Consider the following 20,256-nt stretch of genomic DNA (forward strand, 5'->3'; position numbering starts at 1 on the left):
GGTTGTACAATCTCTTTCTGTTTCTCTCTGGATATCTACTTCTTCTCTTCTCTCTGCAGATTCCCTTTCTTGTCTCTCTTATCTACTTGATGTGGTCATCATGGCTTTCCCAGAATGGCAGCCTAGAGCTCCCAAGTCTCTGTGGATCTGCATCTTGGATCTCAACGCTAACTGAGTCAATATCATTCCTAGCAGATAAAATATGATTAGCTGGGTTTTAATTATAGGTGTGTATTCTCAGTCCAAAATGCTGAGCGGTCAACTGGCAAGAAGGGCTGTCATTCTCAGTGTGATACACAGGCTTTCTCTGGGAGGGGACTTTGGTATCTAAGCACAAGCATTGTGCACTTGATTCTTAAAAAGAACCCACAAGGTGCTCAGTCTTGTTTCATGAATATAATTCTAATACATTTATTTCTTCTTTATGCATAAGTGGCAGAATGGTAGGGGGCTGGAGAGAGGGTGCTAAAGGAAGATACACTGATAGTGATGCCATTGACCTGAGAGAGAGAGGCATCCTAAAAAATAATGAAATGCAGACACAGGAACTCAAACATAAGGAATTGTCAGACTCTGTAATGAAAGTATACTCAGTTTACACTTCAGTAGGCCCCAGGGACACTATTGTCTTAAGTGCAACATCAAACCTTTGTGTATAAATACTATGTTTTATAATAATCTATAAAAGGTTATACTTAAGAAATCAGGAAACTTTATTGAAAAGCTATATTAAAATTGTTAAATTAGTTAAAATAAAATCTCATCCATTTATCCATTCATCATTCATTCATTCACTCATCAAACATTCCTTGTGTGTTTCTTATGCTCTTGGTACTTGTTACGCATTACAGGTAGTCAAGAAGAAGGAAAGACACAGCAGTAAATCAGCAATTAAAATGTAGTGAGATGCATACTTTTGAAAAAGCAGAGGGCATTATGTTGGCACAGAAAATTGCAAAGGGGATGGTACCTCAGGGATAAAGCCCGGAGGGTGATGCTTTCAGAGGAGTTTTGGGGAAAGGAGAAGAAGGGCATTCCAGACAAGGCAGGTGGCATACCGGGGATCAGAGAGAGGTGACTAACTGGACCCTCTCGAGCACTCCAAATAGCCCCTGTGTCTGGAACACTGATGTGCTGATGGGGGTGGGGGTGGAAGGGGTGGGCGCTGGGCCAGGAAAATGGGCAGAAGCCTGACTGAAAAGGACCTTCAGAGGCTAATGTAAGCAATTTGAACATTATCCTGAAAGTCACAGGAGGCCAGTGAATGTCTTTTAAGCAGGAGAGTGATCTAGTCAGAATATTTGTGAATTATAAGGATTATTCTGGAGTGCCAGGGAGGGGGAAAACCGGAGGAGGGAAGTTGGGCTGCTTGTTGTAGCAATCCAGGACAGATGTGAAGAAGCAGCAGTTAGAGTAAGGATGCAGAGATTTAGACTTTGAAGGGTGCTAGGGAGAAGATATGGGTGCCTTGTGGATTTCTGGTGCTGCCATTCACTGGGATAGAGGAAAAGAAGAGAGTGGGGGACTCCAGTAGGAAGAGAGTTCTCAGAAGGAGGGAGTGGCAAAATGTGCCTGAGGGCAAGAAGGACCAAGAAAGAAGCTTTGGGAAAAAGGGCCATTGGTGGTCTTCCCTGGTAAGGCGGCCCTGGAAGCCATGTGGAAGGCAGGGGCTGAGGAAGTGAAGACAATGAACAGACAACTCTCCAAGAAGACTGACTGGAAAGGAAGGAAGAGAAAGAGGACGGAAGCCAGAGGGAGAAGTGGGGCTCGAGGTGGGCTTCTTCAAGATGGGGGAGAATTGTTCACATTAACAGGATGCTGAGCACTAGTAGGAAGGGGAAGGAGACACAAGGCAGAGAGAGGGAGATTGATGGAGTGGGGTCCCGCAGGAGGGGGCAAGGAAGGCACCCAAAGCTGAGGTGGAGGGATTAGCCTCAGACAGGAGGCAGCACAGCCCTTTGGCTGAGATAGGAGGGAAGGATGAAAGGATGCGGCCAGACAGATAAGTTTCTACATGGCAGGGGAGGAAATTGAGGGAGTGCTCAATTGATGGCCTCAATTTTCTCGGTGAAGGAGGAGGCAAGGTGATCAGCTGAGTGGTGCGGGGGTGGTGGTAGACAGGGGCTGGTTTAGGAAGGGAGAACAGTTTGGTACATATAACTGCTAAGAGCAATGGGGGATGGAGCTGGCTGGGGACGCAGAAAGATCAGCGGGGAGTACAGAGCCGCCAGCTGAGTTGGGACAATATATATCTGGTATGTCTCAGACTCTCGCAACCGTTGACATTTTCTTCCAAAGCCTTTAAAAATCTAGGTAGAGTAGCAAGAAATTGAATTGTTTGATTGAGCTGGGGCTGAGTCTTTGCAGAGTAGATGTCACAGCAGGTTAAGAGGGTCAAGAAATCATAGGATATTGAGAAGAGAGAGTTGAAGTGATGGGCTATAATAGGATCCAGGATGCATAGAGAAGTGAATAAGATAAAAATTCATTTGCTCGATCAGGAGTAAATGCAAGATGCCAGGACTCCAAGGACTCAATAGGTAGATGTTCCAGGAACAAAGTGAGTGGTGCGCTGTTGACATTCAGTGGGCTGTTGACGTTCAGACTGTGGAGGCAGACCTGTTCAGGGGCTTCGAAATCAGTCACCTGACAGTTATCTTACTTCTTTGTTGAAGCCTGCCTTAACTTCTCCATCCCCAAACTTTTTGCTCCAGAGTCTGAGCTAACATATCATTTTGTTTGCAAACAGAGAGTAAAAAGAACATTGAAACTGGATCCTCAATCTAAGTTGGGAGATTGGGGTTTTGGTCTTATTTCCAGCACCCATACATTCTACGGCCTTGGCCACAGCGCGAGCCACAGAGCAACGGTTATCTTGGCCAGTCCAACTTGCTTAGGGGCAGATTATTCTGTCTGTGCACATTATGTGCTCGCACATCCCCGGTTCTGATGCAATCCTTTGTTTCCCACCTTTCTGTGGGAAGACGGATGAGAGCAGCAGAGACCCTATTCCTCACGTCGCTTTACTTCACTGCAGTTTATACAAACCCACCATTAAAGAACCTGCAAGAGATTCTATTGGGTGAAGAAAGATATTTTGCTTCATAAAATTTCTTAAGACCACTTTTATTTTAATAGTCTCAAAACCCGATTTTGAGAGTAGCAAGTCCAAGATGCTTAAATGCCATGAAGGCAAATATTCTGGGAGAAAAAAAAAAAATAGGCCCTTTAAAATCTGAGCTTTGTTATCTGACTGAGGTCAACAGAGACAGACCAAATCAACAAGCATGACATGAAGGGCAAATTTGCAATTAAAAGAAGAATAGGGAATTATAAAGATGGATGAGCCCCATGACATGCACACCCAAGTCTGCGTGGCCTTGGCCTCAGATGCCAGATATTAATGCTTTACTCTTTAGCACTCGTCACCTTTGGCTCTGAACAGAAAGGCAAATGCATTAAAATAACAACAATTAGAACACTTACTTAGCTTGGAAGGCATTGTTGGTTCCCCTGTGGTCAAGGTCATGACACAGGCATCCCACAATCACCGCTAAAATTTCCACCTCGGTCAGAATCTCTTGAAACCCTGCGGTCTGGGAAGAAGGGAAAATGGCACAGTCACTACTTGGGGAGGATGGATCAGGTTTGTCCTCTGAGCAACAGTCTGCTCCGTTTTCATACTCACATCATTTAAGGAAATGATTAACTGCCACCCCCTTCGATGACAGTCAGTTGGGTGGTCAGTTGCAGAGCCTAAGGTCCCCACAGTGATGAATTAGCTGGCTGTCATGGTGGCCCACCCTGGCACACCAGGACACAGTTCAGACTATTTTGTTCCCTTTTTAGAGAAGAGGCAGCACTATCCAGATACAGTGACAGTTTGGCAGCCGCCCAGAGCAAAATGTGTTTTGTAATTCTACATTGCAATGATGAGCATCTAGTGGTATGAGGAGAAAAGAGGGCTGTGAATTGAGAAGTGAATGCTATATCCATCAATGGCCACTCAAAGGAAGGCAGGCAAAAGAAAACACCTTTCATATATACATGTATATTAAAAGAAGCAACTTAGAGGTACTCAGATTGCTACATGATAATATTCGAGAAGTTATCTTGTGACTACCTTAATTCATATTAGCTTGGAAGACAGATTACATTTATACAGATAATAAGGCAGGGTACGTCTTGAAAGCTAGGATTTGGCAGACGATTAGGCAATGCAGATTGAGCATCAGGTGGAGTATTATTGCATGGAATCCTTTTTTATTAGCCTATGGTAGCATGCTTGTGGAATGCATAGGCTGGATGTGAGATCTTTGGGGAGCAGCGTGATGTAATTACAGAACCAAGGTTGGTTGGTTCCTGCTGTCCTTCGGTAGTTTAGAAGAGAAAGTGAGCCTCTGGAAACACAAGTCTATGCATTTTCTTGACCCAAAGCCTTTGTTTTCCCCTTTTTACTTAGTTAAGTCTCCCATTTCATTACTTATTAAAATCTTTATCAGAGGGCAGGAGGAGGGGGAAAGTGGAGTTCAAATTGCTTCCTTTTTCGTGTATGTTTTTTCCCCAAACCTTGGACCAATAGGTAGTATCTGTAAGACACTCCTTTAGAGCAATGAAAACCTTGTTTTTTAATTGATTACATTTTTATTGCAGAAATAACTGAATAATAAGTTTTTGTGTTGACAATTTTATTTTTAAAAATTAAGTTGGGTCCCTTGCTACATTTAGAAATACACATAATTTCACTAGCACAGCAAATGGGAATGTTAATAAATTGTCGGGGGAGGGATGAAATAGCCCCCAGCAAAGCTGTGTGTGCCCCTTCATTTTAAAATTTGGAGTTGGCTGCTCATTTTAAGTTAATTTTATTTTACTTGGAGTATTACCTGAATAGTTATAAAACAAAAATCAAATCATGGTAAGAGGTTTCGAATCAAAAACAGTAGTCTCTCATCTTTTCCCCTTCCTGACTCCCAAAGGCACTTGATCTTTCCCTAATTTGGTAGTTATTTCCTACCATATTTCTAGATAGTATGTCCATATTATTAGCACTTGGTTATTCATCAAGTATGTATATAGTCCTCCTTCTGTGCCGACAATCCTAAGAGCTCTCCAACTGTTTCACGGACTTAAATCTCACCACCGCCCTGTGGTCCTAGGAACTACTGTTATCCCCAGGTACAGATGAAGGAATTGAGGCACAGAGAAGCTAGGTAATGTGCCCAAGGACTCACAGCTAGTACGTGGCAGAGGTGGGCAAGCTCCCAGCATCCAGGTGCCAGAGTTTACCCTTAAACACTGATGTCTTGTGACAGGTGAGAATTCTCTTCCCTTCCTCTCTTCCCTCCCCTCACACTCACAATGCAATACAGATCCGCACTCTCTATATAAATATTCACAACTGAGCCAACTAGTATCCAAGGTTTGTTTCCTTTCTGATGTAAATGTTTTTATTTCCTGGAGTTAAGATTTCTTTGAACATCGAAGTCTTCTCATATCCTACACAGCTCTCTAAAGGCTCACAGCATTTCTTCAATGCCTTCCTGTCCTGGGGACCCCCTGTGGTAATCTGGTCCTGCTCTTTGGTCTGGATTCTCTGTGGGCTGTCAGCTTTCCTCTCCTGGGGGTGATGTCGAGGGTCCTGCACCCCACACCTCTCTTCTTCCTCAGTTCCTCCCTCATTTTGCAGGAGCACATCTGCCAGTGGCTTCATGAGAAAGGGTGTTAACTTTTCAACACTGGGGAGTGCAATAACTTTTGAGGCTTTGCATGATTGAAAATGTCTTTATTTCTCTATTCAATTGTTAGCTTCCCCTACAATTCTAGCTTGCAACATTTCCACTCAGAATTTTGAAAGACTGCTCTATTGTTTTCTAACTTCTGAAGCTGTTTTTGAGAAGTATATCCAATTCTCATTCCTAACAAATCAGATGTTATTTGATTTTCTCTCTCTTAGAATCCTCTCTCTATCCCTGGGTTTTGGCAATTTCACAAAGATATGCTTTGGTTTGGGACTTTTTTCATCCATCATTTTGCTTGGTGAGGCTTTTCAACCTGCAGGCTCATTTTCTTCAGTACAATGTTTTTGTAATCTTATATTTTAAAAAATAATTTCCTTTTCACCATTTTTTAGGTCCTATTTGAATGGAACTCCAGTTGGTTGGACATTGGACTTCCTGTATTGATCTCTTTATATTCTTGTCTCTTCTTTCCCATTGCTCATATTGACTTTTCCCTCTGAATGCCCAGGAGTAATAATTTATAAGCATTTTCTTATCTGTTGCTCCTTTTCTCATAGCATGCTATTCTCTCATGGATGCATTTTCATCTCATCTTTTTGAAGATAATAATTATAATTCCTCTAAAATTCTCTTCTGCTCCTTGATTGCCTGTGTCCTCTGAAACTCTTTTTCTCCATATTTGCTGGTTTCCCTCAAATGCCTGATATCCTTGAGCGTCTACTCATATAAGAGTAAAGCATTATAATGTTCACCACACACCAGCTCATGGGGGTGGTATCTGTAGATTGCTGGGTCTTACCACCAGGTGAGCAGAAGGCCAGCTGGTCTTTTGTTGGACATCCCTAAATGTCAGTATCTAAGCTCATTTTCTCTGGACTTGCCAATCTTTTGCTTGGAAATGGTGTAAACGTGCGTGGTGGCATTTTGAGAAAAGAGAACTGTATCTCCTCATCTTTGAGAATGTAGACTTTCACTTAATTCTCTCATTTTCAGGGTGTACCTCACCCTAACTTTTCTTTTGCTGGTGTCCCCAAGTCAGGTTAGTGTCTCCAAGTCAGGTTAGTGTCTCCAGCAAATATCCTGGTTTCCTGCATAGGTGAGGGGAAGAGTAGCCCTCTGACTACATGGAGAAGGGGTGGAGACTTGGGGACTCAGAGTTTTCAGCACCTCCTCACTCCACTTCACCCCATTTTTTGTTAATTAATTAATTAATTTATTTATTTTTAAAAAGATTTTATTATTTATTCATGAGAGACAGAGAGAGAGAGAGGCAGAGGGAGAAGCAGGCTCCCAAGGAGCAGGGAGCCTGATGCGGGACTCGATCCCAGGACCCTGGGATAATGACCTGAGCCGAAGGCAGACGCTTAACCATCTGAGCCACCCAGGCGCCCCCACCCCATTTTTTAAATTATCTGATGCCTCTGGTTCCTGAGCCTTGATAGATTCTGGGGAGATGTTTCTCACGTGTACCACTTCTTCTATCCCCTCACCTTGAAGGCACTTGGGTTAGATCTTCCTTTTCTCTGCTAAGCTATGAGCCATCCTCTCTCCATTTTCTGCCTTCATATATTATGGTTCCATAATATATGGGATGTGTATCCATTTCTTGTTCTCCTTGCTTTTTGGGGGTGATTTTGAAAGGAAGGAATATAAAAGTTTTTATCTGTCATCTTGAAACTTTGTTGGGTTTGGATCTTGCTAATAATAAGTAAATCCTGAAAGCCTATCAAATAGGAAGTAATTATCCAGAATACTGTGGAAATCAGTGCTATAATAAACAACAGAACTGCACTAAAATTTACAGAGGTTCTGCCTGTGAAAATGTTATTGATTAGAATGAGCTGATGAATTAGAATAGTAAGAATAGGGATAATGTTAAAGTAAGGTAATTAGACTAGAAATTTAATTAGAAGTTGAAAGCAAATGCTTCTAATAGACACAAGATCAGAATCCTGAGTCATTTTTAAGCTATCAGTTATCACCCATTATATAATATGATGGAATATATTTTACTATAATGTTCTATGCAGCCCGTCTCCTCCCCCCGCCTCCCTCGCCCCTTCTTGGGAATCCACATGTAGGTCTTAAACTATTTAGATCATGGATACTTTTGAGAATTTGATAAAAATCATGCTCCCTCTTCCCAGAAATTATTCTATAAGTTTATGGTGTTCAAAGACCATGGAGCCCACCTCTAGATCCTCAGAATAAAGAGTCCCTGAAGTCCAGCCCACTCACAGTCACAAACATATTTACCTCTCTCAACCGTGATACCTGAATTACTGAAGCAGTACCTGTCTCTTGACTGTGATTTAAAGCTGCCTGGTAAATGGTTTCTGAGAATCATCAGGCTTGAAAAGTGTCCAGCTGCCAGTAAGTGTCCGTTTGCCCCTCCCCTCCCACATCCATCTTCCTTCGTGCCCTCTCCATTCAGACCTCCACTTACCCACGTTGAGGAGAAAAAGTCAACTGCCTGCTGAGGACAATATACTTTCAAAAGAGAACACAGTGGCCATGGAAAGTATATTTTAATGTATTTATCCCATGCCTGACTCTATTTTATTCTTTTATTTTCAAATATAATTATATCTTTTCTGTTCTTGACCCAATAATTATGGGTTTTATTGACCTTTACATTAATCTATTTTTTCACCTGTATTCCCTCACAGTCCATATAGAAAATGTAAAGCAGTGAATACAATATATATAAGCAAAGAGATAGTCAAGGCATATGGACCCAGTTCTCACATCACCCTTTCCAGAAAAGCCTGTGACTACCCTCTGAGCACGCTTCCAATGATCATCCTTTCTTGGGCTAAAACATATGTTGGGATAATCCTATTCCCAGCTACCAGAGCATATAATCACCGGAATCCAAAAAACCCAGACAATTAGATTGATTCACAGGGTACCCTAGGCTACCCAATAATTTCCTATCATCTGGTCAACATAAGATTTAAACCAGCTAGGATATACTACTATTTCTAAGCTGACCCCATGTAATAGTAGTGAATGGAGGAAATCATGGGCAGAGAAAAATGACTGTTGCTTTGTGGCTCTGTAGAATCCAAAAAGGTCTAAAAAACAAGAGCCATAATATCACAATATAGATGGTGCTATAGAGGCTTCGTTCATTTAACAAATGTTATTAAGTGCTTATTGTATATCAGGCAACTGATATTGTGGATAATGATTTCATATCTGAGAAAAGGCTTGGGATAATAGTAACAGTAGTTAACACTTCTATAGTGCTTGTGTATGCCAGGCACTGCTCTATATACTTCAAATCCATTAACTCATTTAATCCTTATAAGAACGCTCTAAGGGAGATGCTGTTCTTATCTTTCATTTTATAGATGAGGCTATTGAGGCACTAAAATGCACTGTTAGAATGTAACAGAGGTGGATTAGAACTCAGGCAACCTGGCTCCCAAGTGTGTTCTCATCCACTCTGCTATTCAGCCACTAAGGTGAGGGTGTGGGTACAGTTATGCAGCTTTTAAATACTCTTGTGATGATACAGTGTTAGATGACATGGCTTTAAAGAATCAGTTGATGTGTGCTTTATTCCACAAAGGAATATTCTTGAGTGGTGATAGGTTGATATTGCAGAACTACTGGACATCTTGCGCCTAAACATGAGCTCGGGTGCATCAAGACGTAACTGATCATAAAGAGGGATGTACAAATAGGTTTGGAGAGAAAAGAAAGATACAATGGTTTATATGTAACATCCCAACTTTACTCAATACATGCATAGAAAAAGACTGTCAGGACATCAAAATGTTACCAATAATGGGTTCACAGTTGACTTAAAAATTTTCCTTTGTGTCCAAAATTTCCATAAAAAACATTTATTCATTAGAATATGTGTGTGTGTGTGTGTGTGTGTGTGTGTGTGTCTAAATTCTGTTTTGTTTTAAGAGTAAGCCCATGTTTCATCAAACTCTCCTAGCTTGGAATAAAATAGTGACAACCTCACAGGTGTCCTTCACTCATTTATTCATCGAGCGAATATTCATTAAGCATTTGCTCCATGTTAGGCACGAGGGAAGCACTAACATCTTGAAAAGTGTCCATTCATTCATTGATTCATTGAGCATATATTTATGAAGCATTTACACTGTTCCAAGCACAAGGAAGAGAGCACGGAGGAAGACAGGAATGACCCTGGCCAGCCTGAGGCATGCTGTAAAGGTCCCCTTTCTAGTGAGAAACCATCACAACACTGGCTGTGCTTTGTAGGAAAGACTAATGTTGGAAGAGGTCAGCCACCCCTGCTCTGTTTCTGGAGACGGTAGATTATGGACTGCAAGACCCTTGTCATGTATTTGGCTCCAGCATGGGAAGCTGAGAGAGTGATGCCAGAAGTTCTGCCTTCACATTTGTTTTTGCACCTGGTGTCGGAGGTACTGAATGATGAGGGATGTCCTGAGTTCATCCTGTTGATTTCAAGATCTAGCACATGGCAGACAAAGAGGGAGGGAATCCAATGATGTACTAGGAATTCTTAATGGTTGCAGAAATTCCAGACTTAAGATTCTTGGCTCCCCGAATGTTCCTCCATGGATGCTGACAGCCAGGCACTAAAGCAGAGCCCTCAGTGGATTGGCTAAAGTTGAGGGAGAACACGATTAGTTTTTGTAGAGATTTCCTTCTCCCCTTCATCTTTCTCTCTTTCTGGATAAGAAGAGGTCACCATTCCAAGGGGTTTAGAAGAACATGATTTCTCAAGGAAGTGTCCCTCTAGAAGAATCTGCACACCACATCCCTAATCTGTGTCATGTCTCAACTGACCTATAGATGACTTCCAACTTCAAAGTGATGTGAGCTTGGGGCCAAAATGCAGCATTTAGACAAGAAGCGTTTAGTTTCTGGTTTTCTTAATTTCTGATGTGCAGAGTGTTGCAGATCACTGTCTGGGGCCTTTGTTTGATACGTTATTAAAATCAAGTTTACTTTAGCCAAAGAGCACTCTTTGAGGGTTTCATTGTAAATGCCACATACAAGATGCTCGTGTCTCTCTGTGAAACAGATCTGCGAACAAGAACCAAAGGTTCTATGAGAAGGGGGCCTTCAGTCACCCTCCCGATTGAGCACAGAGCCCGGTGTGGGTGGATCAGAGTGGTGAACGTTGTTAAGTCATGCGTTTGGCCTCCAAGGGCGTGTATAGGGCAAGCCCAGCATGTTTCTCTTTGGGAATGTTTGTTGGCTTCAAGATGGAATGGCTACCTCTCAACATACAAATCCAGGGAGCAGGCTGTTGGGTATCAACCTTTTCAACTGCTACAAAGCAATGAGTTTAGGCAGAGGGCTTTCTCAAGCTTTAAGATGGAAGTAGATTTCAGTTGCTTACCAAGAGTGCTTATGAATAAATTTACACTACTTGATGCCATATCCTATCTTCTTTTTTAAAACAGGGTGCTATTTCTGCCAACCAGGGCTTATGGGATGAAAACACAATGGGGAGGAGAACAGGTATTCACAGCCACAATCCCCTACTGGGAAAAAAAAACCCTACTGCACAAACCAGAGCATCTAGATTTAATGGTCATACTCCTTTGGAATTTACAGTAATCTTTTTCTGCCAGTATTTGGGTGTGCTGAGCTGAAAAAGAGGCACTTTAGCCCTATTTTTGAGGTCCAGAGACCAGAACCTCTCCAGCTGTTAGGGGTCCACCATCTAGCACTATGTTTACATGTCCCCTTCACCAAAGCATGTAGTGTAACACAAACCAGTTGTAGTTTGTCTAATTATCCATGGGACTAGGGGTAGTTTTGATCAAACTTGCTTCTCTTTCTCCTCGAGATGAATGCAGCCAAATACCGATTTAAATCTATAATGACCCTTCCCTTACCAACCCAAGAGTTGGGAAAATCTTACAGTCTACACTGAAATACTCTCTCCTACAACCGGAAGCCTCCAAAGGCACTTGTCATCAAAGAGTAAAACCCAAGTCATATTTTGGATATACCATGACTCTCAACCTCAAGTAATGTTGCAACTGTTTGCCCATGTAAGTCTGAGAAAGGCCAGGGAGCAAAACTCAGTGGTCTGTTTGGTGTAATTGCATATGTTGAATGAATGTTTGATGCATGAAAAAAAAATTGGGTTGATTCTAATAAATTTTATAGAGTTATTTTTAAACCACTTCCAAGACTTAATTTTTAACCTACCTATTATCAAAATTTTAAAAAATTATTTATTTTGGAAAGTTAAAAGCATACAAAATTAGAACACTAATAATGAACCACCACATCTTCATTATCCAACTTCAACAACAGGATCCATGGTTTGCTGGTCCTGTTTCATCTATCTGTTCACATGCATTGCTTTGTTTGTTTGTGAGCTAGCATCTTTCAAAGCAAACCTCCAGCATCGGTCAGCACTCTTTATTTCATTCTCAGGACGTCAAATAAAAACTGGCCGAATTATCTCTGCTCTCATATTTTGATAAAATGTGTAAAAAGACATACAAACGGTAGAAGGAAAATTTCAGAGTGGATATCCTAATAAGACTTGGGAAAAACAAAGTTTGTACTTCAATTTAGATAATACAAGGACTACATATCTGTGTGCATGAGCACACACTGTATTTCAAAAAGAAACAATAAAAAGCATATTCGATTCTTAAGGACTTAGCTTTCAACACTAAAAATAGATGTGCTTTGTGATTTTTTTGAGGGCAGAGACTTTTTGTTCATGTTTAGAAAGGTAGTTTATATTTTGTGATAAATTACTAGTGAACTGAATATAATACAGCATGTGGTTTGTGAGCACAGAAAATGAGGCAGATCACTTGGTGAACATTAATTGTGCAGAGACAGACCTCTCCAAGTACGAGAAGCCAGGTTGATGAGTTTCAAGACTATGAGGGCTCTTCAAAGCTTACGCAAATTTTTATTTGCCATCGTTGAGCCAAAATTAAACACTGGACTCATGAAGAATTAAAACTTCTTAAAGCTCCCAGCTTGACACCTTGAAGTGCCCATTTCCAGCCCCATGGAAGTGCCATCACTAAGTTATAAACCAGGGAGAATGGAGGCGGTGATAAATTACCATGGCTTTGCTGCTGGGTCTCCCTGACCTGGAGGACTCGGCTGGTGTCATAAAACACAAAGCGACAGATTAAGCAGTTTACCAACACCGTAAAAATCTCAAGAATAAGTTCCCTTTAATCAAAAATCCTATATTGTAACAAGGCAGCCCGAGCCCTGAAAGCACATTCATTTCCTCACAAGCCTGTGTCCATGAGCAGGAGCTTATACGCACCCCAGAATACTGGACATGATTATGTTCATACACTTTTACAATTTACATGTCCTAAGAAAAATACCCAGCTCTGGCTGATGGTGCTGGAGAATTTATTTTCACTAGGAAGGGAATGACCCATAACTCATGAATGGCAGCGCTTAAAGTGAGTTATGGAGGTTACTCTCCTGTGTGAGGAAATGGATTGGATTATCCTTCTGCCCAATTGTATGTTTGGTTATTAGCACACCGGGTTCTTAATTATGTGTGGCTTTGCCTTTTTCCTTTTATAAAATAAATGTGGATAACGGGAATGTCAACTAGAAGCATGGAGTGCTTAATTGGGGCTCTCAGAGGTGGCCAGAGAGAAGAAAAATAGAAACCTTCTTAAATGATGAAAAGGCAGGACTCTTAAATGTAATTTAAGCACAGTAGTCAAATTGATTAGTGCCCAGTGCTGATATTCTGCAAATACACTGAAAATCACTCCTTTCCTAAATTGAAAATTTGCCATCTTTAAAGTTACACTGGAAGTCAAGACGTACCTACATGAAGATTAAAGAACTGGCTTTTCTAACATGCAGATTTTATCGCATTGTTATGATGACGCTGCCATTTATTTTCAAGTAAATATAGTAGTTACTACTTATATGAAAAGGAAATACAATGTGAAAATGATGTTTGATGATTATAAACATGATTATCGTTTGTTACTTTATTATAGTCAGTTACAGAACAAAACATGTAGATCTCTCTGGACCTCCCAATGTGACAATCTACAAAAAACCTTAGATTTCTGTTGAGATTAGGATTCTGGTTACTTAGTGAAAATATTAATTCAAAAATTTAATTGGTTCTAAAAAATTTTTTAATTGACTTTGTCCTTCTTGGGAGGCCAGGGGGGTGGGGGTGGTGGGAGGGAAGAGAGGGAGTGAGGGAGATTTCCAACTGTGCTTCTCAGATCTCTTTCCAGAATAAATTTTCTGTCTCAAAAATCAAGGACTTCTCTGAAAACAGCAGACAGCAGACAGCACATTATCCTCAAGCTGGTGAATAGGATGGATTTTTCTCCCTAAACGTCCCTTCTGCTCTCTAGTTTGAATTATCAATAAAATGACTTGGCTTATCTCTGAAAATAACCTTGTTGACAACACAAATATGGACTTAAACACGCTACCTCCACATTTAAGATTTAAGAAGCCCCCGTAAATGTCAGGGGGGTCAATGTGTTTGCTGTGATACTTGGTTATTACTAGTGTTTAACTGCAATCCCCCACCAGCGCCATGCCGCCTGCACCACCATAAATTTTAATGTGATCATGTGCTCTTCTCTTTTCATATCCAGTGACTTCTGCAGGATCATAATATGCTATATGAACCCTAGCTGAACCTTAGTGTGATATGAAGAAAAAACAAGATTTCTAGCAGTGATAGTTGTTCATCGTTTTATAGTTTTTTAAAAAACTGGACACTAGGCAACATGAATAATATTACCCTCAACTAAATCCACTCATTCAAATGCATCTCTTTTGAAAGAGCCCTACAGGATGCTGGGCATGGCCCAAAGTGCTAATGAGTACATTTATGGGATAGTAAAGAACACTGACTCTTAAGGAAACCTTTTTTTATCCCCCCTGGAGGATCTGTCAGAACTCATACATCATTTATAAAACCGAAAAATGTCTCCGTAACCTTGGCACCACCTCATACCTTTTATTCCACAGAATACAAACAAAAGCACAGTCGTTTTCCCTATCTGGTCTGCATTGTGAATAGGAGAGATGTGTTTCTCATTGTTCATTATGTATGTGCTTAATGGAATATTTATTCTACAAGCTTCCATAAATAAAGAGAATTTGTATAATTATTCTTGATCTGCAGGTTTTTATTCCTTGTTTTAGCCCCAAATAGTAACCGTGCTGTATTTATCCAAGGAATTCAAAATATTTGGTAAATTCTAACTACCTAAATATCTCTTTAGAAGCAAGGAATACTACTGAAGCTTTCATTTCTAAATTGGGAATTTCAGGCCAGAGGCGTAGAATAAATTAGTAAGTCATTAGCAGGGTTCCCAGTGAACTAAATATCCACCGTTTTATATCAAATTGCTTATTCTTCAAAGCAGTTCATTCTTTTTCCCCCATAAAGGAACAAAACCGATTTGTTACCTAGACATGAGGTTGAATACTTTTGCAAAACATAATTCTGAGTCAATAAGTTTATTTTCCATGTTCAAAATGATTTTAGGGTTAAAGGTTTGGAGGCTGGTGTGTAGATTTACTACTTGCTTGTCCTGTTGTACACGGTGTCATAGTTTGCTCAGCAGTGACACACAACTATGCATCTTCCCACTCTCAGAGACAATGGGCTTAGAAAAATACATGCACAGATACAAGGTCACATGGAGAATGTTCTAGTATTCCTGCTAACAGCTCTGTGGGCAAGGCAGTCATAATACAGTCTAACCTGATAGGAGGGGCTTTTTTGGACACACTTGCTTTGGTGGTGCCTCTTTTAAGAAAAGAGTGTGGGAGTGTGTGCCTCATTATCTCCTGTCCTAGAAGAAAAGAAGTACTTCCAGGGAAGGTTGGGAAGGTTTTTTTTTCCCCCTTTCTTGGCAACTGGCTGGGAAACTTTGCCTTGGAGCGCCATCTAGAGGAAAACTCAGCATATGTGCGCCATGCTTTCTTGGCTTTGTGACTCAGGCCTAACGAATCCAGTGTCGGTTGGTGTATGGTAATTTTTTTTTTTTAAGAGAAAATTCTGTTTCTAACTCAATACATGGAAATAGAATATGAGATAACTAGAATGGAAATATAATCACTAATGAGAACAGAACAGTGAAAGCCCCTACTAGTTTTCAGGAGTGTCTGAAGCTTTAATACCCATTCTGGGAAGTGAGTAGGTTATCATTTTGCCATAAGCTGAGGTTGTATTCCAGAAATTAGAACTGATGAGTAAATTAAATTCATTTTTTCTTCACTGATCAAGTAATTTTTTTTCACCTCTGTAATTATTTTCTTAGTTAAAAAATTCTCGTTAACCAGGTTGCCCATGGTCAAGTTGAAGAGACTGCTTGTGTTAGGTACAAAAGTTGATAATTTCAACCTATTGTAACCCTTAGTCAAGTTCAGCAAAATCTAATGAGCAGGAAATGATATCTTTTCCAGATGTGGCTTCTCAATTCAGTCTGAGGGAGAAAAAAATAACATTCACCAGTGTATTTTTTTCAAAGCCAGGGTGGGAACTTTAACAGAGAATTCTCCCCTTTTTGAGCTAGCATTAATACAAAAACAAAACCCAAACCTTCTCACACAGGGCTACTCTTCAAGGTTGCTGAGCAGACTTGCAAAAATAACTATACCCTTGAAATATTCTGGCAGTATGAATACCCCTGTTGTAATAACAGAGCTTGAGAGTTCTGCTTTCTTTCAGTTCCTGAAAAGGATCAAGTTTGTACTTTGGAAACATATACTGAAGAAAACTGGGTATGTATTTCCTTTTACTCCTAAGTGTCCTCCCTGACCCCACTGCTCTTGCTAACTTACCCCACCCCAACTATTTTAAGGCTTGTCATAGAAGTCTGTTTCTGTCTTTTACATCTCTAACTCATAATAGCAAGGCCATTCCTTTTTTTCCCTTCGTCGAATAAGGCTCCCGCTGACTTATTTTTGGCAAATCACCATAAATCCATAGGTTCTCCAAAATAACAGGATAACAATTTCTTTATTGAATGTCTTCTGTGAGTCCGACACATAAACTCTGCACACAGAAAATGATTCCTTGTCTACTGAGATCTGATATGGAAAAGCAAGATGAAAGTGCGTTTTTTTCTATTGTTTTTTTTGTGTGTGTGTGTTTAAGCAACATTGGCACTTGAGCAATTAAGGCTAATAGTTCAAAGCATCTTCCTCCCTCATTTGCCTGGCCGACTGCTTTCATGGGGTATGTTACAGAAGGACAGGGTCAGTCCAGTTTTTCCAGGCCAATCTGCTTGCTCCTTAAGCAGCTAAGGATCCAAAACAGATGTCCTCCAGCGTAAAGTGAAGACATTTTGGTCCCATCTTCTCATGCTATATGCACATTGGCGTTCAAGTTAACCTAACACACATTTGTTGAAAACCTACCAAGTGTATGAGGGCATGCAAAGTGTTGGCGAGGCCCTCAGCAAAAAAATGCCCTCATTGGGCAAGCAAATGAATGTTGTTGAAAGAATAAGAAATGATCTCTTTGGCCTCAAGCTGCTGACTCTATAGCAAAATGAGGGACCTGTGACTTAAGATACACAGCAGAAAGAAAGATACATTGTACTAGACACAGTGCAGAGATAGAAGTAATTATTGATGCTTGGGGAGATAGGGGAAGACTCCGGAAAAAACTGGCATAGATCAGTGCCTTCAAGGATGAGTAAAATTTTAATAGGCAGAGAACGGGACAGATCATTTCATAAGGAAGGAGCAGAACAGTATTTGCTCATTTGGCCAAAGAAAAATGTATATCATTTGGAGTTCCCTATTTTGGGTTTAAATTTCAGTGTGGGTACAAAGATGTAAGGTACTTAGATTTATGTTATAATAATTAAAACTTGTATTCTTTTCTATTTTATATGGTAAATATGTTTATACATATAAATATATGTACATGTATCTACATACATATGTGTATATGTATAAAACCAAGAGGCCAGAGAAGCCAATATATTTAGGCCAGAAAATATTTTACTTGATTACAGTTTAACAGTGTAAGTGGAAATAAGGCCAAAACAAGCCTTATTTCTTGCCAGTAAATGGAGACGAATAGAAGATTTGGTTTCAATTTTTGCCACAAACATTTGCTTTTAGTTTAGATTCCAAGGCTTACCTCTGGCCAGTGGCTCTAACCATCTCCAAAAACCAGACTACCACCTTCCCTGGGTGACAGCCCCTAGAACAGAGATTTTAAGCCTTGTGTGCCCCTAAGCCCTAACAGCATTTGTTCCTACTTCTTTCTTCCCTTGCCTCCCGGGGCATCTCACAGATAAGCATTCTTTCAGGATTTCCATGTTCCTGTGGGTAATGTTCACGTGCCCTGACTGTGGCTTTTCACCAACCGAGAGAGTCTTATCCAGGGATCCCTTATGTTTTGTTACTCAAGCCCCTGTCCTCTGCAAGAAGATTGCTTTGAAAATCCAAGCATTTCTTTTGTAAAAAGAACCAGTTTCCCAAGATAAAACACTGAAAAGAGGCTCAAGCAATCATGCCAAGACTACACCTGCTTCAAGGTGTCAGCGATTTTACTGCCTTAAAGTCCAGAAATTGTTGTGAAATATATACTCCCATAACCAGGGCAGGTAAGTTCCAGTGTAAAATAAATCATGTGGCAATTTGTCAGAGAAATGGAAATGCGAAGAAGAAGGCCTCTAGGCCCCTACAAATGACAGATGACCTTCCGCTGCTACCGAACACACTCACTGTGAGCATCGCAAACATCAGCTGGCACACGTTGAAGGCGTGTCTCCAGTTGTGGTACAGAACCATTCGATAATTTTTCCTCACTGTCAACAGCCACCTACACAGTGTCTGAAAGGGGAAGGGAAAGGTTGTATCAGGCGGTTGGATGTGTCTCCAGTGGGCTACTATCAAAACGATGCCTTATGTCTGAGTCATCGTCACCACCCACGCCTTTCCACAAACCTCCCAGGGCTCTCACGGTAATCCCAGGAGGTGTGCAGGCTGAGTAGTATCATCCTCAGGTGGCATTTGGGCAAGCTGGCTACCGTGTTGTCCTAGGCAGATCGCCTTGTCAGAACATCTTACCTCATAGTCAATTTTAAATTTCTGTACCATCCCCAGCTCCATGAACATCCGGAGAGCAGCTGTGATCATGGCGTCAACATCAAGAGAGAAGTCATCAAAATGTATGTCATCGATGGCAAGTTCTGACACCAGAGGGACGTTGGCTGCCTACAAAACAGAAGACAGAAGTCAAGCCAAGTTCACCAGCTTTTCCAAAGCCCTCATCTTGCTCTCTCCTTTCCTGCTTATCAGACTTGCCACATAAATCAGACCTGACCTGCACTTACACTCCGATAGAGCTAAATTCTGAGCTGGAAATGTTTTTTGTTTCGGAGCTGCAAATGCCCCAAGCAAATGAAGAGGGTGGGAGGGGGGAAGGGAAGCTAATCTGAAGGAAAAATATACACACTGGATCTAGTCTGCAGAATTTAGAATACAAAGCTGTCTAGTTTACTGAAACTGCAGTCATACAATATATTCTGATGCATATTACAGAGCACTAAATGCAAGAAACATCTGGTTTTAATTGCTGCTATTTTAATTTTAATTGCTGCTATTCAGAGGAGGACATGGGAATACACCCCTTTGCCTTGTTTCTTGTATTCTTATATCCTTGCGTTGTGTATCCTTATTTCCGTTTCTTGTGTCCTTATATCTTGTAGCTCCGCACATGCCCTTTGTTACACACATGTTCTGTATATTCAGAAGGATGGAAAGGATCAGACAGAGCATCTCTGGCACAAAATGTTTTCTTAACAGAATAGCGACGTTTGGAGGATCAGCACCAGCGTTATGTTTCACCAAAAGAATAAATTTACAATATCGTTTAGTTTCATTCTACATAAACATCACAATGTAATTACAATACTGGTCATACATATTCAGGGTTTTCAAAACACTCACGTGAGGCAGCCGTCCATCAGTTGCCCCACACAAACTTAAAGGGAAGAACAAAATCTTAGGGAATCATTTTCATGCTGATTTCATTGGGTTCACCATATCCTTTGGGCCACTCTTGGTAAGGGGATAATTTCTACCTTTTCAAGCTATCGGGGATATTCTGGATTCATATTTCTAGTCTATTCACTGGGTGTAAATTACTCAAGGAGTTATCTTCACCCTGGGACTAATTTGGCTGAGCAATGAAATCCAACGCTGGTCACTCTAAGCATTCTAGAAACCATATAATCAGTCCTGCCTTCCCAACTCCATGCTCCTCCATAAGAGTTTACATCTCTAGGCTAAAATCTGAACACTGTTTATTCCCCACAACACAGAAGAACAATGAACAAATATAAAAATATGGTACCGTATTAACTATATGCACACTGTTGTACGATAGGTATCTGGAACTTTTCACCTTGTGTGGCTGAAACTCTGCACCCAATGGACAACTCCCCATTCTCCTCTCCCCTGCAGTCCCCGCAACCACCATTCTCCTTTCAGTTTCTATGAGTTTGATTACTTTAGATATCTCATGTAAGGGGAA

General features: G+C 40.8%; 1 protein-coding gene across 1 annotated transcript in view; it reads right to left on the reverse strand.

Annotated features, from left to right (window-relative positions):
* The window catches only part of PDE11A (phosphodiesterase 11A), a 397,322-nt gene that overhangs the window by 71,192 nt on the left and 305,874 nt on the right, over positions 1 to 20,256 (reverse strand). The window contains exons 11-13 of the mRNA XM_064586747.1: positions 18,789 to 18,935; positions 18,444 to 18,551; positions 3,487 to 3,596 (exon numbers count right to left, since the gene is read on the reverse strand). Coding sequence (XP_064442817.1) covers positions 3,487 to 3,596; positions 18,444 to 18,551; positions 18,789 to 18,935 — 365 coding nt within the window. The remainder of the gene's footprint in view (positions 1 to 3,486; positions 3,597 to 18,443; positions 18,552 to 18,788; positions 18,936 to 20,256) is intronic.

This window comes from Mirounga angustirostris, unplaced genomic scaffold, assembly GCF_029215605.1.
Source record: "Mirounga angustirostris isolate CCGP_5_RB_7025 unplaced genomic scaffold, mMirAng1.0.hap1 SCAF_3, whole genome shotgun sequence".
In the NCBI taxonomy this organism is placed as follows: Eukaryota; Metazoa; Chordata; class Mammalia; order Carnivora; family Phocidae; genus Mirounga; species Mirounga angustirostris.